The following is a 14,880-nucleotide window of genomic DNA, read 5'->3' as shown; positions in this document are numbered from 1 at the left end:
GATTTCCTCCAACATCTGGGGCAAACACCTCTTTCCTTCTGACCTTGTGAAGGAGATCACCGACAAAGCCGCCACGGAGAATAGGAACCTTCTCCACAAGTGGGGCATGTCAAAAAAGAGGAAATCTTCTCAGGACGACGGACCTCAACCTAAGAGGAAATCTTCAAAACAGAAACCCCAGCAACGTCAACCAAGACGTCAGTTTCCGGGACCCGCTACCTCCCAAGTGGCAGCTCAGCCACAACAGACCTTTCAACTGGTCACCCAACCGGTATTGTCACAGTCACCGGTTTTCACCCCTGCTTTCGAGCAACAGACGACTACCTTTCGTCCCAAAGGTAGAGGCTCAAACAGAGGTGCAGGCAGAGACGCGTCTCGCCGTCCCTCCAGAGGCAGAGGAGGAAAGGGAGCTAGCGGCCGAGGCAGCAAGCCCTCGGGACACCAGAAGCAATGAAGTGCTTCCGGTGGGAGGAAGACTCCGCCAATTCCAGGATCGTTGGACCTTCGATCCGTGGGCACACAGCATCGTCAAGAAGGGTCTAGGCTGGAGTTGGACTCAACCACCCCCAACATTCCAGCAGTTCTTCCAACAATCAACCCCCCTTCTGGAAGAATATGTCCTAGATCTCTTGAACAAGAAGGTGATAAGGAAGGTAAAGTCCACCAGGTTCCAAGGGAGACTGTTTTGTGTCCCCAAGAAAGACTCCGACAAACTCAGAGTCATTCTGGACTTATCCCCCCTCAACAAGTTCATAGCGAACGACAAGTTCAAGATGCTGACTCTTCAACAGATAAGGACCCTTCTGCCTCGAGGTTCTTACACGGTCTCCATAGACCTGGCGGATGCCTACTGGCACGTTCCAATGAACCATCACGCTTCCTCCTACCTAGGATTTCGACTCCAAAGGAAAAGCTACGCCTTCAGGGCCATGCCCTTCGGCCTCAATGTGGCCCATCGGATCTTCACAAAGCTGGCGGACGCCATAGTACAACAGCTCCGCCTCCGAGACGTCCAGGTGATGGCCTACCTCGACGATTGGCTAGTTTGGGCTCCATCGCCCGAGGATTGTGTAAAATCCTGCAGCAAAGTCACCCAGTACCTAGAACACCTGGGATTCAAGATAAACGAGAAGAAATCTCGCCTCTCTCCAGCTCAGAAGTTCCAGTGGTTAGGAATCCAATGGAACCTTCAGTCACACCGCCTTTCCATCCCCCAGAAGAAAAGGAAGGAAATAGCAGGGTCTGTCAAGCGACTACTGAAATCCAAACGGATCTCAAGACGCCAGCAGGAACGAGTTCTAGGCTCTCTACAGTTCGCCTCAGTAACAAACCCAGTGCTTCGTGCACAGCTAAAGGATGCCGCGGGAGTCTGGAGACGTTCTGCATCCATCGCTCGAAGAGACCTCAAGAGACGGCTCCCAAACAGACTTCGACTTCTCCTCAAGGCGTGGTCGGAAGCAAAGGCCCTGAAAAGGTCCATTCCTCTTCAACACCCACCTCCATCACTCAAAATCCACACGGATGCTTCGCTGGAGGGTTGGGGAGGTCACTCCCACCAAAAACAGGCTCAAGGCACATGGTCTCCCCTGTTCAAGACGTTCCACATCAACATCTTGGAGGCCATGGCGGTCCTTCTAACTCTGAAGAAACTATCCCCGCCTCCCTCGATCCACATTCGTCTAACCCTAGACAACTCGGTGGTAGTTCGATGTCTCAATCGCCAAGGCTCAAGATCGCCCCAGATAAATCAGGTGCTTCTCCCAATCTTCCGTCTGGCAGAGAAGAAGAAATGGCACCTGTCTGCAGTTCACCTACAAGGATTCCGCAACGTGACAGCGGATGCTCTATCTCGGACAAACCCGATAGAGTCGGAATGGTCTCTAGACGCAAGATCATTCTCCTTCATCTCTCACCAAGTCCCAGAACTTCAGATAGATCTCTTCGCAACGAGCGACAACAATCAACTTCCTCGGTATGTGGCCCCGTACGAGGACCCCACGGCAGAAGCAGTGGATGCCATGTCACTGGACTGGAACAGATGGTCCAAGATCTACCTGTTCCCTCCCACCAACCTTCTGCTGAAAGTCCTCTCCAAGCTGAGAACCTTCAAAGGGACAGCGGCCCTAGTGGCTCCCAAGTGGCCCCGGAGCAACTGGTACCCCCTGGTCCTGGAGCTGCAGCCCAAGCTGATCCCTCTCCCGGGCCCAGTTCTCTCCCAACAAGTACAGAAGTCGACTGTCTTCGCTTCATCATCGAAAATCAAGGACCTTCATCTCATGATTTTCTCTCCCTAGCCGCAAAGAAGAGGTTTGGGATCTCGAAGAAAAGTCTAGACTTCCTCGAGGAATACAAGACCGAATCCACAAGACGGCAATACGAATCATCTTGGAGAAAATGGGTCTCCTTCGTCAAGACAATAAATCCTAAGGAAATCACAATTGATTTCTGCATGTCCTTCTTCATTCACCTTCATGGACAGGGATTAGCAGCCAATACGATTTCAACTTGCAAATCGGCCTTGACTAGACCAATTTTGTATGCCTTCCAAATTGATCTGTCCAGCGACATCTTCAATAAACTACCGAAAGCATGTGCTCGTCTACGCCCAGCACTCCCACCGAAACCGATCTCCTGGTCATTGGACAAGGTGCTCCATTTCGCCTCCAACTTGGATAATGATTCATGCCCTCTCAAGGATCTGACTCAGAAAGTTATATTTCTCTTTGCTCTTGCCTCAGGAGCCCGAGTCAGCGAAATAGTGGCATTATCAAGAGAAGAGGGTCACATCCTGTTTACTGATACAGGAGACATTACCCTCTCCCCGGATCCGACGTTTCTCGCCAAAAATGAATTACCCACCAAAAGATGGGGCCCCTGGAGAATATGCCCCCTGAAGGAAGATGCCTCTTTATGCCCAGTAGAGAGCCTCAAGGTCTATCTTCGCAGAACTTCGAACTTTGGTGGAGGCCAACTCTTCAAAGGAGAAACATCGGGCAGCGACCTGTCACTGAAACAATTAAGAGCGAAAATCACCTACTTCATTCGCAGAGCGGATCCCGACAGTACACCCGCCGGTCACGATCCTAGGAAAGTTGCATCGTCTCTGAATTTCTTTCAGAGTATGGACTTTGAAAGCCTTAAAAGCTTCACAGACTGGAAGTCCTCGCGCGTTTTCTTCAAACATTATGCGAAACAAGTGCACGAAGTCAAACATTTTGTGGTAGCCGCAGGTAGTGTTATGAAACCTGCACCTAACTCTGCATAGAACAGTGAGTTACTTGGGACTCTAACTCTTCGGGTGCCTATGTTGACCCTCGAGCGATACATAGTGATGTCGAAAACACTTAGTGCTTTTATAACTGTTCTTATCCCAGGTGAAATGTCATAGTTGTCACACAAGTGCCGCATGCCTTGAGCATGATGTGTTTTAATTAAAGACTAACGTTCCTCGAGAACGAGTGCCTACTAATAAATTTGAAATTCCCTTTCAGATTCAAGAGCAAGTCTTTATTACTATGTACATTGTAATTACTGTAAATGAACTTTACTTATTGCTGCAATTCATTTAATTTCTGCAATTGTGAAATCAAATTTCTATTTTATTACTTGTGCGTCTCAATCAGCTCCTACTTACTATGAAATACATGCCTGTCATAGTTTTATTATCCCCTTTCCTTATGGTTCATGGAGAAATTAAGGTCCTAACCCTTAATTTATATTCACTCTTACAATGTAATATTCCAATACGAATACTTACTCTTCATACCCTGGAGACGAAACCAACCTTCTCAGCACACAGTGTCCAACCACCACTGGTCTGCCTTCCAGAATGTTCCGATATGAATGCCAACCATTCAGTCTCGTCTCCAAGTTCTTCAGGTTCTTCTATCAGGGTGAATAGCCCTTCAATAACCACTTTGACGTCGGCATGGCCCGTGGGAACTTCACTGCCAAGGGGGGCAGGAAGATTCTTCCCTACGGTTCTTTATTAAGATTACTATGCTATTTGTTCAAAGCCCTTGGCACTTACCAATAGGGGAAAATCTACCACGATACATTGATTCTCTGGTATTCTTCCATCAGGACGCCATGGCCTGAGCCCAAAAAACGGATTTTGAGCGAAGCGAAAAATCTATTTTTGGGTGAGATAGCCATGGCGTCCTGATGGACCCTCCCTGCTACTTCGTCCAGTTTTTAGGTCCCACCCTGCTCTGCTGTATCATGGTGATCGGCAAGCAACTTGCTTCAGGATGAAGACGGACGTGTCGTCATTTAAGCAATGGCGCCCGTTTCTTTACGTCTCAAGTACCAAAAGTAGCCACGGATGAGATTAGCTATGGAACGGCTCCCAGCTATTCTCCGCCTTTACACACCGAAGCATTATCTCTGTTCGGGGTGTAGATAGCTATGTGGCGCGTTAATACATGCGTCCCCTGTTGATATACGATGTCTTAAAGGGAAACCTTTAGGATACTCGCTCCAGAAGTTAGAATTCTGTGATAACCTGTGGTTAAATTCTCTGGGAATATCTTAGTAGTTATTTACCCAAGGAAGCTACCAAAAAGGAATCTTCCATCAGGACACCATGGCTATCTCACCCAAAAATAGATTTTTCGCTTCGCTCAAAATCCGTTTTATATGCGGCCTTATCTATTCCTCCCCTAGTCCGAGAGTAGGCGGTCCTAACTTGGAAACCGAAGTTAAACAACGTTGAGCCCATTCAACTTTTATTTTTTCGTTAAGTTTAAATCATTTGTTCTGTAAGAGTTATGAAATGAATATTTTTTAGTAGATATTTTATGAAAGATTTTCTTTGAATAGTCTTCGTGCTGTTTCAAAGATTAACTAACGTTTGGTTTATTTATGCTACGCAGTTTGCACTCTATCTTTACGATAGAGAAAGAGAGAATCACGGTTTCACTTTGCAGAAAGAGTAAATCGATTTTCACGTTTTGTTCATTCTTCTTTCAAACTGAAGTGTTTTAAATACTAATTTAAAGGAACTTGTTAATTTTCAATTTCTTAGTCCTTTCAGTTTTTTCCTTTGGTCAAATAACCTGTTTATTGACGAAGGGTGAGTGGGCATTTCTCTTCTGTGTGAAATCAAGAGAGAGAGAGAGAGAAACGGAGAGGAAGAGAGGAGGAGAGAACGTTCTGATCTTTATTCTCGTCCCAAGCGAGTAACGTTGTTCTCGATTCAGTTTTTTACTCTCGTCCCAAGTCTCTGTACGGGGAGAAAGGATAAAACGTTTTTAGTTTTTATTCTCGTCCCAAGGCACTTGTACGGTGAGAGATTGAAAACGTAGTCTTTAATGAACTAGTGTTTAGTCTCCTCCCCAGTCACTGATCCTTTTTAACTTTATATATTTCCGTTTTATTCGATATATATGTTTACTGATTTTTGCTTGTACTAATGTGCTTACTTTATACGACTCATTTCGCAATTATAACCTTTTAATGTAAGGGAGAATTGCATGCTTCAGGTAGAAATCAGTTTTATTCATGCCTAATGTGAAATTATTGAAAAATACGATATCAGTGAAGTAAGTGCAAAAACAGAAAATCGTAGTGATAAAGTGATAATTGCGCAAAGTGTTTTTTAGTGTTGCGACCGAGGGTTCGTCTGTTCGTGCTTGTCGTTCACCTAGTCCGAGACCTCTTTCAGGCTCCCATGCTCCAGGGAGAAGTAATGTCGTAGGACTTATGGGGACGAGAGGCTTTAACCAACGAACAGACGTTCCCTCTATGGTATCGGGCGTGTCTCGTAAGATCGCCCCTACCATAAGACGAGCGAGGCTGTTTTCTCCTCGTCATCCGAAGGCTTCTCGTAAAAGAAACCTTGAAGCAAAGTTTCTAGACCCTTAAAGCGGAAGTCAGCCCCTTCAGGACAGGTCCAGCGTCCTGGCTGTAGCCATGGGGACAGCTCTGACCCTTTGCAGTCGTCGGAAGACGGTTCGCCTATTAAACGCAAGCGTAACACGGGGTCCGAGGGTTGCGGTAAAGGCAATGTTTTGCCAACACAGACGTTACCGTCGTCTCGGCCCGTTCCGACTCCCGTTGATCCTAAATGGGTTGTCCTGCACGTCATGCAGACTAAGCTTGCCTCCCTTATGGAGAAGTATGACGTTGAGCAGGTTCACGATGAACCTTCGCTTTCGAGTCGCCGTTAAGCTAAACGAGACTCTGGCCGTCAGCCGCCCAAACGAGCATTTACTCGTCCTTTTGACGTTATGAAACGTGATGTCGGTAGTTTGTCACGTCAGTCATGTGACTTGGATCCTCAATCGCTGCAGTCCCGTGTTGACTTTCAGCCGCTGCCGCAGCCTCGTGTTGACGTTCAATACTGCCGCAGTCTCGTGTTGACGTTCAGGACGTTCGCCAACCAGCTCAGTTGCCTTGTTTTGACGTTGAGCGTCAAGCACCGCAGTCAAGGGTTGTTTTGACTGCTCAGTCTAGGCAGTCAAGGCAGTCTCGACTTGACGTCGAGCGTCCATCAACTCCTGTTGTTGTTACTGGTCAGTCCTTTCAGCAGCGACATGACGTCGCTTCCTTGACTGCTACTGCTGCTCCTTTGCGTGTGGACTTTGCCTGTCAAGCATTGCCACCGCGGCAGGTCTCTCCTTTTCATGAGACTCGGCAATTGTCGGACGAGGTTCCTTCAGATGAGGAAGTTGCTGATCCCCCTCCTACTGATATTCCCTTGGGGACTTTGTCAGACGGAGAGGAGCCTAAAGCTGCTCAGCCCTCTATGGACTTTAAATAAATCATGCTGATTTTTAAGGATCTTTGTCCGGACCATTTTGTAACTGCTGCTCCTCGTTCGCCTAAACGTCAGAGTTTACACTAGGCCTAGCTACTTCGAAGCCGTTGTTTTCTAAGCTAGTGCTCTCTCGCTCGTCTAAGAGAGCTTTACGTTTGCTAGGCGACTGGTTGATCACCAGGAGGAGTTTGGGGGAGACAGCCTTTGCTTTCCCTCCTTTTAAACTGGCTTATAGAGCGAGCGTCTGGTATGACACGGGAGAAGTTCTCGGCTTGGGAGTTCCTGCCTCTGCCCAGAAAGACTTCTCAAGCCTCATAGACTCTCCCCGGCGCCTGGCCATGAGACGCTCCAAGATTTTATGGTCGGCTTCAGAGCTAGACCATCTCCTGTTAGGAGTTTTTCGAGCGTTTGAAGTTTTGCTGTACAATTATGTCATGCATGAACAAGGCTATCAGAGATGGCTCCAATGATCTGACAGCCACGTTCTCTGCAGGAACAAGACTATCAGGGATGGCTCCAATGATCTGGCAGCCACGTTCACTGCAGGAGTACTTAAGATGTAGGTGCGCTCAATGTGTTCATTGTCAAGACAAACTTCACGATGAAGACTACCAAGCTGTCTTGACAGCATTAAGAGAAGGCGACTGGATGGTCTCTCTCGACCTTCAGGATGCATACTTCCACTTCCCGATTCATCCAAACTTTCAACTACATCTGAGGTTTGTGGACGGGAAAGTAATGTACCACTGTCGAGCACTGTACTCCGACCTCATTCCTGCTCCTCTTGTTTTTACAAGGCCCTTGCAAAATGTAGCAAGCTTTCTACATTTTTTGAGGATTCAGAGCCTCCCTTTATTTTGACGACTGGCTAATCAGGGCGTCGTCATTATATCGCTGTCTGGAGAGCCTCTAATGGACATTAGACCTAACCAAGGAGCTAGGTCTCATAGTGAACGTAGAGAAGTCGTAACTTACAGTACCCCATCCCAGACTATTCTTTTTTTGGGAATGGAGATACAGTGTCTGATTTTTCGGCCCTTTTTGTCTCCCGCAAGAATGGAACAAGCTCTGTTAAAAGTCCTTCACTTGCAAGAGAAAAACAGTTGCTCTGTAAGAGTTTGAACTAGCCTCGTGGGAACTCTTTCATCACTGGAGTAGTTTATCTCTCTGGGGAGACTCAACCTATGCCCTTTCCGATTTCACATAAAACATTGGAACAAGGAGAAGGGCTTAGTGAGTATCTCTTTCCCCATCTCCAACTCAGTCTAGACATGTCTGACTTGGTGGGACAGCAACATCAGACTTCGAGAAGGTCTTTCTCTTGCGATCAAGAACCCAAACCATGTGTTGTTTTCAGATACATCGGATTTGGGTTAGGGAGCTCCACTGGACAGTCTGGAAGGCTCGGGTCTTTGATCCACGGATCAGAAGGAACTCCATTTAAGGCAGTAACATCTCTCCTTTGGCGAGATTTGTGCAAGGAAATGAATGTCTTGGTGGACGGCCTCAGCAGAAGAGGACAAGTCATCTCCATGGAGTGGACGTTGCATAAGACTGTGTGCGAGAAGCTATGGATGACATGGGGTCAACCCACCATAGATCTTTTTGCGACTCTCTCTGACAAAGAGGCTCTCGACTTACTGCTTTCCAGTTCCAGATCCAGAGGCAGCCCACATAGACGCTTTCCTGCTGGACTGGTCTCACCTGGACGTTTATGCCTTTCCACCTTTCAAGATCCTAGACAAGGTGCTGCAGAAGTTCACCTCTCACGAAGGGACCAGGTTGACATTGGTTGCTCCACTCTGGCCCGCGAGAGAGTGGTTCACAGAGGTACTTCAATGGCTGGTAGACGTTCCAAGGAGTCTACCTTTAAGGATGGATCTCTTACGGCAGCCCCACGTAAGGAGTCTTCATCAAAGCCTCCCCGCGCTTCGTCTGACTGCCTTCAGACTATCGAAAGACTCAAGAGCTCGAGGATTTTCGAAGGAGGCAGCCAGAGCGATTGCGAGAGCTAGGAGAGCATCTACCATCAAGGTCTACCAGTCGAAGTGGGAAGTCTTTAGAGACTGGTGCAAGTCATCATCCATTTCCTCTTCCAGTACCTCTGTAGCCCAAATTGCAGACTTTCTCCTACATCTGAGAAATGTTCGCTCCCTCTCAGCGCCCACTATTAAGGGCTACAGGAGCATGTTGGCGTCTGTGTTCAGACATAGAGGCTTAGATCTGTCCAATAATAAAGATCTCCAAGATCTCCTTAAGTCCTTCGAGACCTCTAAGGAGCGTCGTATGGCAACTCCTGGATGGAACTTAGACGTGGTCCTAAGGTTCCTAATCTCCGACAGGTTTGAGCCATTACATTCAGCCTTCCTGAAGGATCTCACCCTCAAGACGCTTTTCTTAGCGTGCTTGGCTTCGGCTTAAAGGGTCAGTGAGATCCATGCCTTCAGTAGGAACATCGGCTTTTCTACAGATAAAGCCACATGTTCACTTCAGCTTGGTTTTCTTGGCCAAAAATGAACTGCCTTCTCGTCCTTGGCCTAAGTCATTTGATATACCTTGCCTGTCAGAGATCGTAGGCAACGAGCTTGAAAGAGTGCTGTGTCCAGTTAGAGCTCTGAAGTTTTATTTAGCTCGGACTAAATCCTTACGAGGTGGATCTGAGGCCTTGTGGTGCTCAGTTAAGAAGCCTTCATTGCCTATGTCAAAGAATGCTTTGTCATATTTTATTAGATTTTTAATCCGAGAGGCTCATTCTCACTTGAGTGAAAAAGATCGTTGCTTGCTTAAGGTTAAGACGCACGAAGTAAGAGCTATAGCAACTTCCGTGGACTTTAAACAAAACAGATCTCTGCGAAGTATTATGGACGCGACCTTTTGGAGAAGCAAGTCGGTATTCGTGTCATTTTACTTAAAAGATGTCCAGACTCTTTATGAGGACTGCTACACACTGGGTCCATTCGTTGCAGCGAGTGCAGTAGTGGGTAAGGGTTCTACCACTACATTCCCTTAATTCCAATATCCTTTTAATCTTCTCTTGAAATGTTTTTAATTGGGTTGTACGGAAGGCTAAGAAGCCTTTCGCATCCTTTTTGATTTGGCGGTTGGTCAAATGTCATTTCTTGAGAGCGCCCAGATTAAGGGTTTTGATGAGGTCCTGTTGTATGGGTTGTCGCCCTGGATACTTCAGCTCCTGGGAGTCTTTCAGCATCCTAAGAGGATGGCTGGGCTTCGAGAGGAAAGCTGACTAACAAGGCAGAGTAATCGTTAGAGTCAGCTTCCTTACCAGGTACCTATATTTATTTGGGTTTTGTTATGATATAACTGTCAAAAACTCTAAGCATATACGCCGTAAACTGTATTAATACTGGTCTCTACCCACCACCATGGGTGTGAATCAGCTATTATATATTCACCGGCTAAGTTTAATATTTAAAAATGATATTTTGATTATAAAATAAATTTTTGAATATACTTACCCGGTGAATATATAAATTAAAGGCCCCCCCCCCCCCTTCCTCCCCAATAGAGACCCAGCGGGATGAGAAGAACTGGAGCTGTTTTTGGATTCTGTCGAGCCGTCGGAGACATCAGCTATTATATATTCACCGGGTAAGTATATTCAAAAATTTATTTTATAATCAAAATATCATTTTTACACTTCAGTTGCAAAGCAATCATTGGATCACTGGTTGGAGGGAGCAGCAGTGACCTAGGCTTTGGCATTGTGTTGCAGGGAAACAAGAAGCTTACCTTTGTTTTTATTCTTCAAAGCATGCAGGTTCTTAAGGCGATATACGCCTGGCCTTACTATAGGATCCACTGCATTGCCGTAAAAACCAAGGTCAGCCATTGCTTCCATGCCTTGAATCCAGGTGCTGTTTAGTACTTTTCTGAATGTCAGTCTTGCTAGTCATTTTTTCAAAAAAAGCTGCCTCATTGCAGTTAAAACTTGCTGTGGATGATATTAGCCTTTTCTAATTATTTCTGCAAATTTTGCTGGATATGCAAGTGATGCCAGTTCATCCTCCATACTCTGATACTGTACATTCTATATGCGAATTCGAAATAATGGAGACAGACTATGCCTTTTTGCTCCTCATCCTCTTTGGGGTCCCACTGTATATAAGTTACTTAAAGTACTACACAAATACCTGTGGTAGACTATCATCGTATGCATCGATAACGTCAGCCACTGGCAAAACCGAAAGTTCTGGAAAGCATTTCATCCTCGGGCAAAATACTTTATAAGTGTTGTATTACATCTTAAATCTTAGTTCAATAATTTTGTAACTGTTAAAGGAATTACCGCCTTTTTAAATTGTTTATTGGATAGGATAAGTACTGCTATTCGATAGTCAGTAACTGTTAAACGTTTTAATGAAAATATACTTATTTTTAGTACAACAATTTTTTACTTGATAAAATTTGTTAAATAAAATTTTCTTTTAAAGATTTAATAAAATTTTATTTGCTATTTTTATATAGATTTTATTATTTTGTATTTCATGATTACCAGAAAATTAAATCTGGTATGAGATATCCCAGATTCCATGAGTTCTCTGGGCATGCGTTGTACCAGAACTGGTGGGATATTGATCGATTGATTGAACTAGTTAAAGTACTGTATTTTCTTCAAAACAGGCTAATTTTCTTACTCTAATTTATACAGGACTCGCCCGTGCCAAGTCTGTTCCATCTCACACTTACTCCCACGAGGTGGTAACACTCTGGTATCGACCGCCGGATGTTCTTTTGGGATCTACAGACTATTCTACCTCTCTGGACATGTGGGGTGTTGGGTGTATATTCTCAGAGATGATCACAGGTGTTCCAGCGTTTCCAGGTGTCAGAGATATTCAAGATCAGTTGGATAAGATTTTCAAGGTAAGGGAGGAACAAAATGATGCATGTATTAAAGCAGAAAAAGGATGAGATACATATACCAAAGGCACTTCCCCCAATTTTGGGGGGTAGCCGACATCAACAATGAAACAAAACTTCTCAATTAGAAGGCCACATATAAGTACAGTAAAACCTCTAGACATGAAAGTTTATGTATACAAAAAACATTTTACGAATCAACATACAAAGATTTTTTTACCCATTATGAAAAAATACATAGGATACGAAACAAAATTTGTACAGTGAGGTTTACTGAATTAATCAAATATATTTGGCTCTCTTTCATCCTATTTCATTACACAAAAAAATCATGTTACAAAAGCCACCCCGGAACTAATTAATTTTGTATCCTGAGGTGCTACTGTACTATGTAGTGATAGTTTTCTGATTGATGATTAATAGCTACTACGCTGATGCAGCAGGCCTTGTCCTTATGCTTTCATACATTCCCTTCCTTCGTTCAGGTCGTTGGAACTCCCACTGAGGAAACGTGGATGGGTGTTACTCAGCTACCGAATTATAAAGCTCATCGGTTGGTGCTCCACCGTCCCCGCAGACTATCATCTCTATTCCCCAGACTCAATGACATTCCTCATGCAGAGTCTTTAGCAACACAGTTCCTACAGGTAATTTTCGTCTATATCTTTTTTCCCTGTTGGAGCTCTTGGGCTTATAGCATCTTGATTTTCCAACTAGGTATGTAGCTTAGCTAGTAATAATCATCATCTCCTATGCCTATTGATGCAAAGGGCCTCAGTTAGATTTCACCAGTCATCTCTATCTTGAGCTTTTAATCCATAGTAATAATACTGGTATATTTCTAATTATGTGATTGTGGCAGTGTTAATGAGCTGGTACATATTTAATTATGAGTTCAAGGAATATGTCATGAAAATTCAGTGTTTTATTTCAGTTATACTATCTACAAGGATGAATTGATTCACATTTGTGTAGCCTGGATGTGTGTGAGTGTATAGTTTTTTTATCAAAATGAGTGGAACAATACATTTCACTTGTGATAAGGAATCATTTAGCTACATAGAAATAGAAATGTTCCCCTCTCCCTCTTATGTTCTAATTTGCTTTCTGTATTTTTCACAATAATTTTTCTTCCAGATTCAACCCAACAAACGGCTGTCATCGGAGGCTGCTTTGAGAAATGTATATTTTGCAGATTTGCCTCCGCACATATATGAATTAGATCCGGGTAAGTACAAAGTGTAAAGCTTAAGTCTCTTCTGTAGATATTCTTGTTTTTTACTCAACTGGGATTTATATTCAAACACAATAAATGGCTAAAATCACAATTTAGTATTACGCAACATCATGTTAGGCTTTATCAAGTACTTAGGGCTATCACCCTTTAGAAATAAGGAATTCTATTATGTGATATATTTGGCAATTACACTTTTCCTAGAATTAATCATGTATGGAAATCTTTAATAAATTTTAATTATCAAGGTCCTGATCTCCATTGTAATACCCCTGACGTAGAATAATTATTTCATGTCGGAAAGAAATAATAGCTGATAACTCGGACATTTTGACAAACTAATCTATGAATATCCCTTGCCAAGGTGCATTGAGAAAGCTTTGTCTTCAGAGAAATAATGACTGTTTCTTTCCTGGTTGTTGTGTTTTTGCTTTTCCAACTCTCCTGAATCATATCACAATCCAGTACCATTTTTTCTACTTGAAAATTATAGTAGCAGTGTGCCAATTATTTGTATGGAGATTGTAGCGATATCTGGGCTCTTGTAGGTGGTTCTTGCCTCTTTGCTGTTTGTTTGTGTTTGCCAATTTTTTTATGCTCAGCCCCTGGAGACCCTTAATATTGTAAATACCTCGATTGCAATTGTCAGTAATAAAGACTTTATCTTTTCTTTACAGAACAATCAATTTTTTCAGTGGGAGGCGTACGAATAGCTCAGGAGCCTCGTAATTATCCAACTTCTGTAATACAAGCTGCTAGAGAAATCCGCAAATTGGTATAATTCTTCTTTGTTGAGGTTTTGTAGCTTGCTATGGAAATGAAGCCGTTTCTAATCTCAACTTTGTATCCATTTGTGGATGCAGAACTTGGAGCTCTTGTTTTATTCTCAAAACCAGTCGTCATCAGATTTCAACGATGATACTTGTTATGCAGAATAATTTCTGATGCCTAAATTTTAATAATGTTATCGTATTTCAAAAGGTTTGAATGTACGAAAATTGTTGGGAGGATGTGTTAGGGATTTAAAATCAAAATGATTATGTCATATAAACTCAAAGTAGGATTTTTTATTCCATTCTGTAAAGCATTTCTATCTACCTAGAAATACGAACTAGATTACCTGAAAATTTTTATATTAACAGTCTAGGCTTGTGCTTTCAGATTTAATTATTATATTAACCTTAGCAATATACCAGTTATGATTCAATTTCTATTTGTTAAATCAATGCACATACAGTATAATGAATTTCTCATTCTTTTAGAAACTTCAGAAAATGCATTGTTTACAAAAAGTTCTTATTCCAGATTTAGCACTTAATTAGCATATGAGAAAGGATATTTGAAATGTTTGATTATTAAAATCGAGTGTGACTACAGATACTGAAGTGTCCTCTCATATTTTGACGTTTAGCATTATTTTAAGCTCAGAAATAGTTCCAAGAGCTAGAGTTCTCTGAACGTGACAGCGAGTTGTTTTAGAGTACTGTACTTATTTAACTCATTTTTTTATGAAACAAAATAGTAATTGGAAAATTTCTTTTAGGATGATAACCTGATTATTGGATAAATAGAATATATTTGATGAATTACTGTATGAGAGTAAGGCAATTGCTAAGACTTGTGAAATTTTCGTACAATAAGATGTAAATATGGTAAAGTACAAGTGAACAGACCCTTTGATACTTTAAATTACTTCATGATAAAGATACTGAAGAACTTATACCGTAATTAAATCCAGTAATCAGAAGCTGCAGCTGTAAAGAAATGGTGCTTCCATTTTGCTACGATAGAAAGACATGTACAGTGAACTGCAAGCACTGAAAGGCAACGTCGAAAGAGATTGCAGCTGCAAGCACAACTGCCCTGTTACTAGAGATGCTTTAAAAATATGTCTATGGGAGAGAATATTTTATATAACTTTATGGATAACAGTGATCGCTCTAAATGAAGAATTACAAGAAAACGTTTTAACGTGTTATATAGAGAACATTTATGTCAGAGATAG

At 43.1% G+C, this 14,880-nt stretch overlaps 1 protein-coding gene across 2 annotated transcripts in view; it reads left to right on the top strand.

Annotated features, from left to right (window-relative positions):
- Positions 1–14,268, top strand: part of Eip63E (cyclin dependent kinase Eip63E) — an 85,949-nt gene extending 71,681 nt beyond the window's left edge. For both annotated transcript variants that reach the window (XM_068388723.1, XM_068388724.1), the window contains 4 exons: positions 11,430–11,644; positions 12,127–12,288; positions 12,779–12,869; positions 13,553–14,268. In XM_068388723.1, coding sequence (XP_068244824.1) covers positions 11,430–11,644; positions 12,127–12,288; positions 12,779–12,869; positions 13,553–13,656 — 572 coding nt within the window. In that variant the 3' untranslated portion in view covers positions 13,657–14,268. The remainder of the gene's footprint in view (positions 1–11,429; positions 11,645–12,126; positions 12,289–12,778; positions 12,870–13,552) is intronic.
- Positions 14,269–14,880: the final 612 nt, after the last annotated feature.

The sequence above is a fragment of the Palaemon carinicauda genome, chromosome 15, assembly GCF_036898095.1.
Source record: "Palaemon carinicauda isolate YSFRI2023 chromosome 15, ASM3689809v2, whole genome shotgun sequence".
NCBI lineage: Eukaryota > Metazoa > Arthropoda > Malacostraca > Decapoda > Palaemonidae > Palaemon > Palaemon carinicauda.
Note: the sequence above shows the minus strand (reverse complement) of the source record. Positions and strands in the feature narration are given on the sequence as shown.